The following is a 13206-nucleotide window of genomic DNA, read 5'->3' as shown; positions in this document are numbered from 1 at the left end:
TAACTTATCATTGAAAAAAAAAAAACTAAATGTTTTTAGGGGTAGGTGTCACCCATTGTTCTAGCTGCATGTCTAGATTACACAGCCTGCCAATGAATGAATGTCGCGGATGCCTTATGAAAACTTTTTTTCAGAATTGAAGTTGTCATTGCAGATGTTTCAGAAAAAACCACTATGTCAGATCCGTTCATTTCTAATCTTTCAAATGGGTACCTTCTGAAGTGCAATTTAAACAAGAACATATCTTTCCATAAACACTGTACACTGCTGCTACATAGTGCTTGTTCTAATAAAACTGGAAAACAAATCATGTCTCTCGGTCATTATACTTTGTGGTTGTATATTAGTTAAGTTACTAATCAGAGAACTAGTTACAATTATGAGATTTGGTCTCTCCATTACATAAGAATTTAGCAGTCAGTTATTTTTAAACACAACACACATGGTTCCATTTGGTCATTTATTGTTTTAATTAGAGGACCTACAACATACTGATAATTGACAATTTGTTTAACTAAACTGTGAGACAGAAATACAAGTGAAGAACAACAAACTGCACTAATTTCGCAAGTCATTTCAGAACAGCAGAGGTGGTCAAAGATGGACCAATATGGGTTTTGCCATGGCCGATTGGGATTATTTAGAATCCAGAGCTGCTGATTGCCGATAACCTCTGCCAACGTTTTTGGGCCAATATGTAGGGCCGGTTTTGATTATTTCACCAAATTATGTAATTTTTATTTACAACAAACTCACCAACAATCCCTTTGTTACCACAGACTTAAGAGAGCTGAGTAGTAGCATATTGATCAGTTATCCATTTGCATTAAGGTCCATATGACGAGTTTTGATGATTCTCTAATTTTGGCTTAATTCGATGGGATAAAACCTGTTGTAAATATAGATTAAAGTTTGACACCAATCAAGAAGCAATTTACAGGAAGTTGAGAGTTCTACTTTAGAGAGTTCCATATTGATAACATCACACTGATATTTTAAATACTATTCTAACAAAATAACAGTGTTTTCCTATATTTGTATTTGTAAAATAATTTCTGTGTACATTAGAGGAGTGTTGGCCCAGTGTAAAACTGGTTGCTAGCTAAAAGTTATGGAATTCCCTAGCGTGATGTCATGATTTCCAAACAGGAAGTAAAATTTTAAACCTGAAAAATGACCAAACAGGTAAAAAAGTAACATCTTAAATATTATAATTATTATAATTAAATATAATCTCTTAACTGTGTTTTAGTAAAATGTATCATTCAACCTGTAAGTGTTAAAATAAAGCTTTGTGTGTACTCTTTGGGCAGCAGGTCAGCTAAAATAAAATATAGGCCTGTACTGGGAATTTAAGGTCGAGAGCCGATACCCTAAATATCGGCCCGATATATGAGCCAACTGATATAGACTATATATACTAGACTGTATATATAAATGGACATAGTTAACCTGCTAGCTGGTTCCAAATATGAAGAGAGCACGGGCGTCGACTGCATTGACTCCAATTAACTTTCTATTGAAAAACCGTCACCCCTCTCTCTCCGTAAATGGCACTGTCAGACTCATCTTTTTGGTCTTAAATTGTTTGTTATAACCCGCTCCGCATGATCCTGGTCTTTGTATTTTCCTATTTTGTCCATAAATCAGGATGAATAACAGCCAAATCAGGTGCTCCCAACATCACAGAGGCTAACCAGCTACATGGTAACTAGTATCCATACTGCAGTTGTCCAAAAAACACAATTAAAACTAAAGATTCACCTAAATAATTTAATAACATTTTAGAAACAGATTTTAAATCAAAATACAGGTCTTGTGGTCATTAGTTACCACATAGCTGATTAGCCCAAAGCCAGCTTGTAAACTTAAATTTTTATTTATTTATTTACTTTTCAGAAAGTCCATGGGAAAAATGAATGAACAATTTACTTCCGGAACAACAGGAGGTGTCACACTCCCTTGGTCCACTTCTTCACACAGTTTATGGTTCACTCTAAAAGAAGTGCATGTAATGTAGTGAAGTTTCTATTGAGTACGTATTATTTTAATCCACTACATTTGAAAAATAAATATGCTCCATGACAGACATATAAGACCAAATAGAGTTTACAACTTGTATCAAAAAATAGCCTACTGTATTTTATTGCTTTTGAAGTTGCAATACTGCAGTACTTTTAATACTGAAGTAATTTCTACAGCAAATACTAGATTGTTCTGTATCTTTACTTTAACTTAAGAAATGAAATTGAATACTTTGACCACCACTGCTGAACAGTATACAGCATAAAAATCTTTAGTTTACAAAACAGCACAAAGGGAAAATGGACCAGATGTTTGATGCATCATCAATAGCTGCATTATTTGTGTACTGCTTGGAAGGAATTGAAGAGTGTAAGCACACTTATTACCTAAAAAGCTGGTGGCCATCAAAACACAGCACGGCAATTATCATTTTTATATATATATATATATATATATATATATATATATATATATATATATAAAACAAAAAAACAATGAGTATAAAACCAATAAATTAATAACATTGAAGAGTCACTAAAAATAAAGTGTTATACATCACTACATTTAAAGTATGTACACTTTCTAAATTCAGCCAGTTCTAAAATGTTAGCAAGAAAGTCCAAATTGGAACACATTATTTATTTTATTGCTTCACTAAATGTTTAAATAAATGCACAGAAGAATATATTCAAACTTATCTGAAACATGATAAAAATGTAACAACAGCTGCTATAGTCAACATTGATCGTCATGATAATGCCTTCACTGTGATGTTTGCTGAGGACTGGAGCGGAAAAAGCACCTGATACATACATATACAAGAGGCTTCACTTTGAGGAGGCCATAATCTTGATGTACTGAAGTGCATTGTGGGCTGCGTCATTGTGCGCGTTGCTGCAGGAAATACCTGTGCCGTGACATACAGTGACTGGGGAGGTGGACAGCTCTGCCAAACACTGATACTGGCCATTCACAGTTAGTTCATCTGTAAGAAATTCATGACTTTAATACCATCTGAAGTTACATCCATTGGAGACCATTTTTGACAAATTCATTGTTGCTGTTGTTAGAATTTGATTTCACCAAATAATTGGCACAGTTTGCATTTAACCCAACTCATTTTTGTTGGAGCCTTGCAATAGCAAAAGGCTGTTTACGTCCTTAATGATTAACAGATATCTAATGTTTCAGAGTTCTTACATTCTTTACTTGAGCGGTGTCGTCTCTTACCAATATCAAAATATGTGACTTCAAAGCCTTGTTCTTTGGAAAGGTCCAGCATCATCTGAATGTAATCTGTGTTGGGAATGCTTAGTGGGTTTCTTCTTAATAGAGAGATTTTTTCAGACGTCGAGTTGCGCAAGTTCTCCAGTCGAACGCTTGATTTAAGTGTCTGAAAGATGAAACATTCAGGTCATAAAACCTCACCTCACAGTGTGAGAAGGCCAGAAAATATGTGTCATACCCATGTTATTTCAGAACCATCAGAGAGACTCTGTAGCTTTGCCACTAGTTTCTCTGCAGCAGCCTTTTTTGCAGCTTTCTTAGTGTGCCCCACCGCTAATTAATAGGGTTTAATTAAGGAAGATTAGCATGGATTGTCATAGTCTTTAAAGAAGCTTAAAATGTACCTTTCTCAGTTAAGGACTCCATTCGGCAAGTTACTGTGAACTCTCTTTTGTGAGGAGGGCCGGCCTCCATCATAACTGTGTACTCAGGCAGACGCCACCCTCTCTGTAAAGCAATCTCCTACAGAGAAACAAAAACATCAGATTCAAAATGTTGAATTATTACAGACAGTTATCAGACAATCTATGCAACCAAAAATGTTTATAAAAACTAGCCTAGAAGGTTTAGGTCATTTTAGCAGATAATAAGTAAATAGTGCAGATTTTGAAAAAGTGATGTTAGTTTAATTTTATAATGCACTGTCGTCAATTCATAATGGACATGTCTTGTTTGTGCAGATGACAAAGCTGTCAGGACACCTGTAGCTTTCCCACTGAGTTGCTTGTGTCTGCTGCCACACCATTGGTCTCAGACTTCACAGGGACCTTCCTGTTGAGAATCACATCAAAGCAGTTACTACAGCTGCAACAGATCTGCATTCAGAGCAGCCCTCCAGGCTGTTTAAGTTTATGTCTGCTGCTGACCCTGCACTTAAATCAGGCCCAAACACACGCAAAATCATACATTACTAGCCAACTACATTACTTTTTATATTCACATAAAAGGTAGTAGTTATGAGCATGCATCAATACATTTATTTTGATAAAAGTTGTTAGGAGCCTGTACTCACTGTGCTCCACCCTCAATTTGAAGGACTTTTAGAGCAGCCTCCGCAGCCTGATGTTTTGCAGCCTTCTTACTGGAGCCTTGGCCTGAAATAATAGACACAAATCATATGCATCATCCTTTTAACCAAAAATACAAAGCCATTCAAGTTTACCAGACAGAAGTGCACCTTGGAAAAAAAAAAAAAAGTGCTCTTCAGTTCAATGTTAGCAGCAATCTCAAATGTAAAAAGCTAAGTAAGAAAAAACCTAAGCAAAAGCTCTAATATAATACTGAAACTTAATAAAATGTAAAACAGGTTTTGATGGCCATTGCTTGACTGTTAAAAGTTGTTAGGAGCGCATTAAGAATTAGTAAATGGAAACTGTGACCTCACACATACCAGTGCAGTTCACATCTCCGATCTGTACACTAAACACAAAGCTGGGCTGGTGAGCTTCTCCTTCAGACTTCTCCAGAAGGTATACGGGCAGGTTGCCAGTTTTTGTGCCATACTCATGAAGGATTTGAATAGGTGTTTTCTCAGGAGCTCTTCTGTGCATTCCAGAGTCCATGCTGCATTGACAAACAAAAAACAGTCCTGTATTCCCCATAATATGATGTGTGTCAATTAATATTTGTCATAACGCCTGTTATCATAACAGTTCTAACAGGAAAGCAGATGTGGGTCACGTGCTCCTATACTACAGAGCAAAGTGCCCATTCACAGATTTGTGCACAAACCCTTTGCTATATGCATTTGCGCTACATAATTTTACTACATAAAAATATATGTAACCAGTTGGTTAATGGACATTCCCACGAGCAATAAACTGTGAATGCATCACTGGCAAATCTAGCCCTCTGTTGCCATGTAATATAAATAACAATAAATATTTAGCTGTACTGATTTGTTATTCTGGGATCCAGGGGTTTAGCCAAGGTACCATGGTTCACATGAAGACTATAATGTAGGCTACCCAGTGTGTCCCGAACGGGGTGTGAGAATGTAAAGGCTAAAGTAAATGCTCCAAAACTGTCTGGCTAATTTCAAGAAAAAGAGCTAATGTGTTCATGTTTCTATTTACTTTACAGACAGCCCGGGCTGCTTTGCTTACGTCTGGCTGTTCGGTTAAGTTGATCCTCTCCTTAGTCTTGAGTTTTAAAGAAATTGTATATGGCAAAAATATAAATTCTGTCAACCCAATATCAAATAAAACAGTCCATCATGCTTTTGTATTCTGTACTCACTTTAATGCCAGAAATGCTTTGTAAAATGTACAGGGGACCCTGAGCCCTAACTCTAAGGTTACATACATCGACAATCTAGAGAAGTATAGAGATTCACTATATAATGAATTACTTAAAAGAAGCTCCCAGTGTTTTTGGACACGACACTGACGGCAGTTGACCAAACATTAAGTGCAGGTTTAATCTGTAGTTTACATGTTGACGGCGGGTCCGTTACGAGAGAAGCCGCTCACCTCGTGTCAGCGGGAATGTTTAAAGGACACTGCTCCTGAGACATGTCTGAAGACACTCGGATGGGATTAAATATAAATACTTGATTACAATATGCTAAAGGTTTCAGAAACAGTCTTGGATAAACACAAAGAATAGCATGTATCTAAAATGAAAATGCTAACAACTGTAGCTCAAACAGACCGGATGTTATTGTTATAAACATCCGGGTAAGTAGCGAAAATGTAGTTTATTGCCACCTGCTGGTAAATAAACCCCCGGAAGTGATGATAAACGTTACAGTACTTATTCAAATAATTTTGCATTAAAATAATTAACACGTATTGGTATTAAAGTAAGCCTATTTATTTTCTGCATATTAAAAAACATACAATAAAATCATTCCAAATGTTTTTTTTCTAACGGTTGTCATTGCCACAGTCTAGGAGGACAGGCTGAAGGTACAGGGAAGATCACTTTCTTTCGCAGTGAAAAGGCTGGTTGAGGCATCTGTTTTTTTGGTCCATACTGATAACCCGTCTTTTGGCTGACATCTGCATTCACCTTGGTCAGGATGGAAACCAGGTCCAATTCCCTGTAGAGGAAACAACGCATTAGTATCAAAAGATTTCCTACACCAGGCAGCACAACTAAACAAATGGAGGGAATGGTGCTAATCAAGCTTACACAGTGCATTAAGTGCATTAATTTTATCTTTTTTTTATTTTTTATGAACCACTTAACTGTTGTGCCCAGTAAGTACAAATAAAATGTCTGTGTGTAAATTATCTGCCCTATTACACAGTATGTACCTATAACATGTAAAACCAACCTGGGTACCAGCTGGATGAGGTTTTTACACAAAGCCTGAATAAACCATGTGCCGCTTTTCCTTTCTCTGTAGGAAACAAATGAAGGAACTGTTGCCATTCCCAATAAGAAATCAGCATCAGCCGGGATCGAGTCGTCAACTTTAGCAGCATCACTTTCAATGCAAGGAGTAGGGTCATCTGTCTCAATTCTGACCGCTTGCTGTTCAAGGACACCCTGGCAAGCTTGGATGAAAAAGATTTTTGGCTTGTCAACAAGAGAGGGGCATTTGGATCCATTCAAAAACATAGTCAGCTGCTTGATGGGAACATTTTGACCATCTACTCCTAACACGCCCCCCTCCAGACCATGGCTCAGAATGCAGCACACCACACAGTCCATGTCTCTGTGGTCTCTGCTGCTAAGCTTCTCCATCACTGACAGCATGTACTCCCTGGTGCAGTCATGATGGACCTCCACATCAAAGCCCAGCCACTGGAAGACTCGCTCCAGGCATTCTGCAGGGTATACAGAATATTGAGTTCTTCTTCTCATTCTCATTGCACTTCCATTATGCATGACTTTCACATTGTTTTGAATGGTTTACAATTATTTTCACAGTCATACTGAAATTTTATTTGCTCCACATCTTGAACACACTTTGTAGATGTAATTATCCAACAAATATGCTTTCTTTAACTACAGCACACACCTTGATCAATTTGTGTCCCTTCACGCCTCTTCTTATTGCTGAAGTCATAATTGTTTATAATCAAACAAATGCCTCTTTTTGCTCCAGTCATGGGATATGTTTCTATTTCCTGTTTGATTGAAGGCAGAGATTTTAAGCAAAATAACCATAACAGGCAAATTGACTATAAAATACTGATGGCAAATACCTCATCATTTCTGACTCCAGTGGAAAAATTAACCACAGAGGCTGTTTTTTCAGAGGTTTCTGCATCTTCTGTTGACATTTTGAAAGCATCACAGTTTGAATAAAATCCATTGAACAAATTCATTATTTAAATTGTTTGTCGAACAGGTTTACTGACCTTTTAATGAGGAACAATTTGGCACGATGTTTGGGTCACGGACTTGCTCGAGTGACAGAGAACATAATCCATGTGGAAAATCTACAAAGAAAATGTATTGCATTATAATGACAGTTTTATTTATTACTTTAAAGAAATCACCCAAAACTCACCCACAGAGGCATTTTGGGGATCAGTTGGAAGCTGTGCAGGAAAAAGTTTTGCTTAGAATAGTGAATATAAAAAAAACCAGCAGATGAATGCAAAAAATTTACCTGAGGTGTTACCTGAAAGCCTATGTGTAAAAGACAGAGAATCTTTACTTTACATGACACAAAACAAGACACAAAACCAATTACAAAAGCAATAATCTCTGCTTACTCGACACATTGCTCTCTCCATATAGAGGCTGGCCATATAAAGAATTCTAAAATAGAAACATGCTGGTTAGATGTGACAATTTGCCAAATTGAAAAATAATTCATATAATCATACCTGGTTCTGATCCATGGGAAATGACATGGAAGTCGATGAATTAATTTCTTCAAAACCAGATGGCACACGCATAGCTTATGATTCAAAAGCGGTGGACTATTAGATGTATTGTAAATTTATGTTATTGTGTGATTTTTTGTGTGGTGTGTAAGGCTATTTTGTACAATACCTTGTTCCTTATAGCGAGTGATTTTCTCATTCAACACAGGACACACTGACTGAAATATCTCCTGCAGTAAATCCAGATTAAATTCACTGAGGAGATCCATGTGCTCCATCTCCATGAAAAGCTCCAAAGTTGTCTAAAAATAAGTAAGATCATTTCAAACCTAGTTAAACTGTTACTATTGAACTGATCTGTGCACTTACAACACTTTCATCCAACTTTCTTCTTGGGAGGTTTTGGTTTAAAAGGAATTTGATATTTCTCAGGTCTTCATCTGTGATATCTTCAGAGAGATTGTACAGCAGCTTCCTGGTATAAGACATAACCTTCATGCATTATTATATTGATAACAAATACATATTAAAACAACATATTTGAGTTTGTCAGACCTGTATGGTGAGATAAGCTGTGTCATTGGTCCTGGATGAGTTTGTTGGAGGTATCGGAGTAGACGTGGTCGTTGTATGGTCAGGAGCAGCTCTTGCAGGAGCTGGGGGTTGTCGGGTGAGAGCAGGTCTTGGTCTGAAAGGCTGGAGCACAGATCACTGAAGAGTTCAAGGGAGTTCAATCTGCGTTGAGAGACATCTCTGCACAGGAACGCCAGGGCCTTCAGCTCCTCCAACGACAAAGACTGCCCTATTTGTAATAGCACCCTCTGAAAATCCATTTCCTATAGTCACATAGTCAGAAATGAGGGTCAGTGTGTATCATTTAACATCGGAGAAACATGTGTTTCTTTCTAGCCCAGAATAGAGTTTTACCCCACACTCTTTTTCAGGCTCACTCACACATTTGTTTTGCTTATTTCTCTTTTGTACAAAATTGTAATTGAGGCAAATATAATGCTTTTATATATCGAAATCATTATAGTCAATGTAACGTATGGACAACAGAGGTCACTGTTTAATGTTACTGTTGGCCATGGTGTTGCTTTCAGTGGCTACCGTGATTACTCATCTTTTTGATATGGATAAAGATAACTTATTAAAACTATTCAGTCAGTAACAAATGGTTTCACTGGGTCATTCACTGACTATATTTTTACTTTTATCACAAGTTGGCCAAACAATCAGAGCCTACCCCCACAAGTGAAGTAAATGAGCCTAGATTAGCCTTTTTACTATAGATCAGACCTGGACATAAATGAGCCTACCTGTTTTGAACCAGATCCAGTCCTTTTGTCAGCAGCAGGCGAGTGACTATAGATTCATTAGTTTTATTTTTTTATAGGTTACTAATATATATGGATTGTCAAAAAGAGTCAACACAATACTGAAGAAAAGTAATGTATAAAACAGAGAATAGTTTGTGAGCGTGCCTATACGGAAAAGGAGAAAGCGAAAGTAAAATAATAACAGGCTGTGAGGACGCGTCACATGACCCCTGTGTGATTGGTCATGTATTTTATGTTCTTAGTTCCTTATTAGGGCGCACATTTTAAGAGAAAAAGGTTATCCAATTGTAACATTCACATTTTTGTGTGTCAAAAATATGTTTCACCATTAGAAATGACAATGAAGGACAACATTACATTTATATATTTTAATAAACATAGACGGTTAACTAAATACTAAATACAATCCAAAAATAAAACAACATTGATGATATACAGAGCTGCTCTTTCCATCTCAAAATTCACAAGTACAATTTCAGGTAAAATCACAGGATAGATGATGTTAGTGGAGAAGTGCATGCGGCTGAGGTTTGGACTCCAAAGTCTGGATTCGTCCTCTGTGTCTCACTCGGACACTGAGCCACCCCAGGGAGTTCAGCCCCATACTGTCAAAGCTGAACCTCTCTGCATGGGACACACGCAACACACAAATGCTAACAAGTCATTATTTAGCCCGCATAAACCTGGAAAACTACAAAGACAAAAGAAAAAGGTCAACATTAGCCTAAGAAAAACTTTCTTTTTTCGCTCCAACCTCATTCTATTCATAATTTTAAAGTTGCGTCTCTTTATTTACAAATCATGTACATTTCATTTTTTTATTCATTCATTTTACAAAATGATTTTTGAATCACTTACTGTCTGTAACGAGTGCGCGCACAGAGGTCACGTGTCTACGGCCCAGACCGTGGCTCCGGGACATCACACAGTCCAGGTATAGGTCCCAGAAAAGTCCCGCGAGGTCCCAGAAGAGCGCTGTGTGTTTGTCATTGTCAGACGCTTTGAGAAACACCATGAGGTCCCAGAACGCGGACACCGAGTCTGCGATGCGAGGGGAGCGCATCTCTAAGAGCAGCGCGGAGGACGACTCCCAACACTGTGGGTGGGCCCGGGGGACAACCAAGGGGTCAACCTGGCCTGGTTTCTGCGCCATGACGCACAAGCAACAAAGCGTCAACACCGTGACCGTGAGTAGTGACAGATGCAGAGGAACCATCTACAAACAATGAGAGGAGAGTGATAGAACTTCATCTGAATTACCTTAGAGAAAAAAGGCTACGTGCAATACAGCTCCTTTTGCGCGTCATAAAATCATTTAGGCCCATAAAGTGCAAAATAGATATAGTTAAAGTGTCTAAATGAGAAAACACCTTCAAACCATCACTAAGAAACAATTTCCCTAAAGTGACTGTTTAAGCTTTATCCAAAGTTATTCATTCATTTTTCTTAAAAAAAAAAAAAAAAAGCAAGATGCTGAGAGAAAATCCACTTACCTTTAAGTGAGGCCAACAAAGAATCTATAGTGTTTGAATGAATTTGATAAATAGCTGTTAGTCCTGAATGACGTCACCCCTCGCCCCAGGAGATCTCTGAGCCACTTCTTGTCATGTTAAGTAATGATGTCTGATCATCTGCCTTTTATGATCAGTTATAATGTAAATATCTAGTCCTAATCAATGATCAACAAAAAATAACAATTGGGTTTATCAAGTTCAACCTTTATTAAACTGGACAATATTAAGACTGCCACCTTGGATTTTACTGACAAGCTCCCAAGCACTTTATGTTGTGTTGTGTATTGTTGGTTCTGCTATGTACAGATGCAGGTTTTATGCCCAGACTCACATACTAACCCAGTGCTTCCCTTCAGAGGCACTTCAGAATGTCTGCATTGCCCATGCTACACATGTACCTGATGTCTGTGGCTGTACTGCTCATTTTGTTGACCACATGGACACATAATTCAAGGGTTGAGGTTTTCTGAACAACATTGTCACCCCAGAAACAGCAGGCTGTCAGCCTGAAAGAACAACTGCAGCTGTAACTGTTGTTCAGGGAGTGTTTGGCAGTCACGTTTTGATGCTTTTACTGAAATGTCACATACATGGCTGATCTCAGGTGCAATTACTTTCACAGTAAGAGGCCTGCGTTAAATGCACTGGGTGGATTCGCTCCTGATGATGCAAAGTGTACTTGTTATGACCATTTCCGTTCCAGTCCTCAAAGTACAGTGGAATAAGAAGGCTTATTCATGTATTGATTCATAAATGTAATGTTCAGTTATTTGAAAATGGAAAAAGGAAGGAATGACTAAATTATTGTTATTATTAAGAAATGAGAAGTGCATTGTAGTCAGACAGGAACAAACATCTAGATGTAGAAACAAGGTAAGTTCAGACCCCATGTATAAAGGCGCCCAGAAATCGAGCTCCAGCCCTTATTAAGTATTTAGCTTTTAGGTTCAATGTAGAGAGGAAATTTATCATGATCCTTCACGCACTTGAAAGTCCATTGTATATAAAACTTGACTTTTTGAACTTTAAATTGTTGTTACCTCATCAAAAACTTTACTATTCTGGTTCTTATGGAACAGCATTGTATAAATAAAAGTGCAAACATTATGAGACGTTCAGGGGATGCAGTGGTCAGTAAATAGTCACTATGATTTGAGTGGCCCAACCCTGTGCCAATATCCATGAGCATTCACCTGAATCAGTAAATACTTGTGAATATGAGCTGATTACCTAATGCCCATGTGTACAAGGAAAAGTAGCGTTGACCTGATCAATTCAAGGCAGTCTTCACTCTGTAACTTAAAAATGTGCAATGCATTTAGCCTAATTTAAACTGCCTCACCCCTCAATCCACCGATTTTAGTCAATCAGAGTCATTCCACTCTCTGCTGGCTCTTTGTTCAAGTTGTTCTGTTGTAATATGTACATCAGAAATGAAGTAGTACAGTCCAGATAGGGTTTCTATGGGAGTTTATGTAGCGGATTGGTATCACAACTGACTGAAGAAAATCTGTGCTGAATTTAACTGTTGAACTGACGGAATACAATTTTTCTTGTGTTGCAAGACTATGAACACAAAAGCTATCAGAGATAATAGGTCAGATGGGTGTCTCTGGATGCAGGTAGGAGTATAGAGTGTAGGCTTTTCAACATGTCCAAGACACATGTGACATAATGTTTTATCTTTTGAGCCACACACAAATGAGACTTTTGGTTATGTTAAATAAAATTGCTTTATTGAACATCATTGTTTTACTCCCCAAAAATACAATGACAAATGAAAAAGCAGAGACAAAATATGTCCGTAGTTTATTCGCCAGTCCAACTGTACATGATGCAGTGAGAGACACAAGACAGTGACCACATGGAGGTTACACTGATGCCAGTGCTATGGCAGCACCTGGAGCACACCACCTGTCAGCTGGACTGAGAGAAGCCCTGCACGAGGAGACTGGGCCTCAGTAAGTACAGGCACCATACAGTGTGTGTGTGTGTGTGTGTGCATGTGTGCGCGCGTGTGTGAGCCATACAATATCAGGTCAAACAATGACAGTCACACAAACAGGTTTCATATGTAAAGGGTGCTCGCTTGTTTTATTTTAATCAAAATATTAATTCAGCTTTTATTTGTAGTATGTTTAAGCATCATGAAATGAGACATATGACATGGCCAAATACAAAAGTTGCAAAGGATTTTGTAAATCCTTGTTTATATTGAAATTGTTATTACCCATATGTTTGTGCAATATCTCT

At 37.8% G+C, this 13206-nt stretch overlaps 3 protein-coding genes across 4 annotated transcripts in view; all 3 read right to left on the bottom strand.

The window, feature by feature from the left end:
- Positions 1-2625: 2625 nt before the first annotated feature.
- prkra (protein kinase, interferon-inducible double stranded RNA dependent activator) lies at positions 2626-5961 on the bottom strand. Its single transcript, XM_033986609.2, has 8 exons — positions 5784-5961; positions 4703-4875; positions 4325-4406; positions 4014-4083; positions 3657-3774; positions 3491-3585; positions 3256-3418; positions 2626-3010 (listed from the first exon to the last, which is right to left on the bottom strand). The coding sequence occupies exons 1-8, from the start codon at positions 5825-5827 to the stop codon at positions 2853-2855; spliced, it is 903 nt and encodes a 300-aa protein (XP_033842500.1). The 5' UTR covers positions 5828-5961; the 3' UTR covers positions 2626-2852.
- Positions 5962-6120: 159 nt separating this feature from the next.
- Positions 6121-13206, bottom strand: part of casp10 (caspase 10, apoptosis-related cysteine peptidase) — a 66657-nt gene continuing 59571 nt past the window's right edge. The window contains exons 1-13 of one of the 2 annotated variants that reach the window (XM_033986607.2): positions 9419-9583; positions 8655-8935; positions 8469-8574; positions 8269-8401; positions 8100-8173; positions 7986-8031; positions 7880-7899; positions 7778-7808; positions 7626-7706; positions 7470-7537; positions 7283-7391; positions 6593-7088; positions 6121-6355 (exon numbers count right to left, since the gene is read on the bottom strand). In XM_033986607.2, the coding sequence (XP_033842498.1) occupies positions 6190-6355; positions 6593-7088; positions 7283-7391; positions 7470-7537; positions 7626-7706; positions 7778-7808; positions 7880-7899; positions 7986-8031; positions 8100-8173; positions 8269-8401; positions 8469-8574; positions 8655-8932 (1608 nt within the window). In that variant the 5' untranslated portion in view covers positions 8933-8935; positions 9419-9583 and the 3' untranslated portion in view covers positions 6121-6189. Of the gene's footprint in view, positions 6356-6592; positions 7089-7282; positions 7392-7469; positions 7538-7625; positions 7707-7777; positions 7809-7879; positions 7900-7985; positions 8032-8099; positions 8174-8268; positions 8402-8468; positions 8575-8654; positions 8936-9418; positions 9584-13206 lie in introns of those variants that run through there. The other variant, XM_055230361.1, reaches the window with a different exon arrangement.
- On the bottom strand, positions 9942-10655 carry LOC117388849 (protein FAM237A-like). The gene is made up of 2 exons (XM_033986405.2): positions 10298-10655; positions 9942-10063 (listed from the first exon to the last, which is right to left on the bottom strand). Exons 1-2 carry the CDS (start codon positions 10653-10655, stop codon positions 9942-9944), a joined length of 480 nt encoding a protein of 159 aa, XP_033842296.2.

The sequence above is a fragment of the Periophthalmus magnuspinnatus genome, chromosome 21 (genome assembly GCF_009829125.3).
Source record: "Periophthalmus magnuspinnatus isolate fPerMag1 chromosome 21, fPerMag1.2.pri, whole genome shotgun sequence".
NCBI classification, from domain to species: domain Eukaryota; kingdom Metazoa; phylum Chordata; class Actinopteri; order Gobiiformes; family Gobiidae; genus Periophthalmus; species Periophthalmus magnuspinnatus.
The sequence above is the reverse complement of the archived record's forward strand: the minus strand, read 5'-3'. Positions and strand labels throughout refer to the sequence as shown.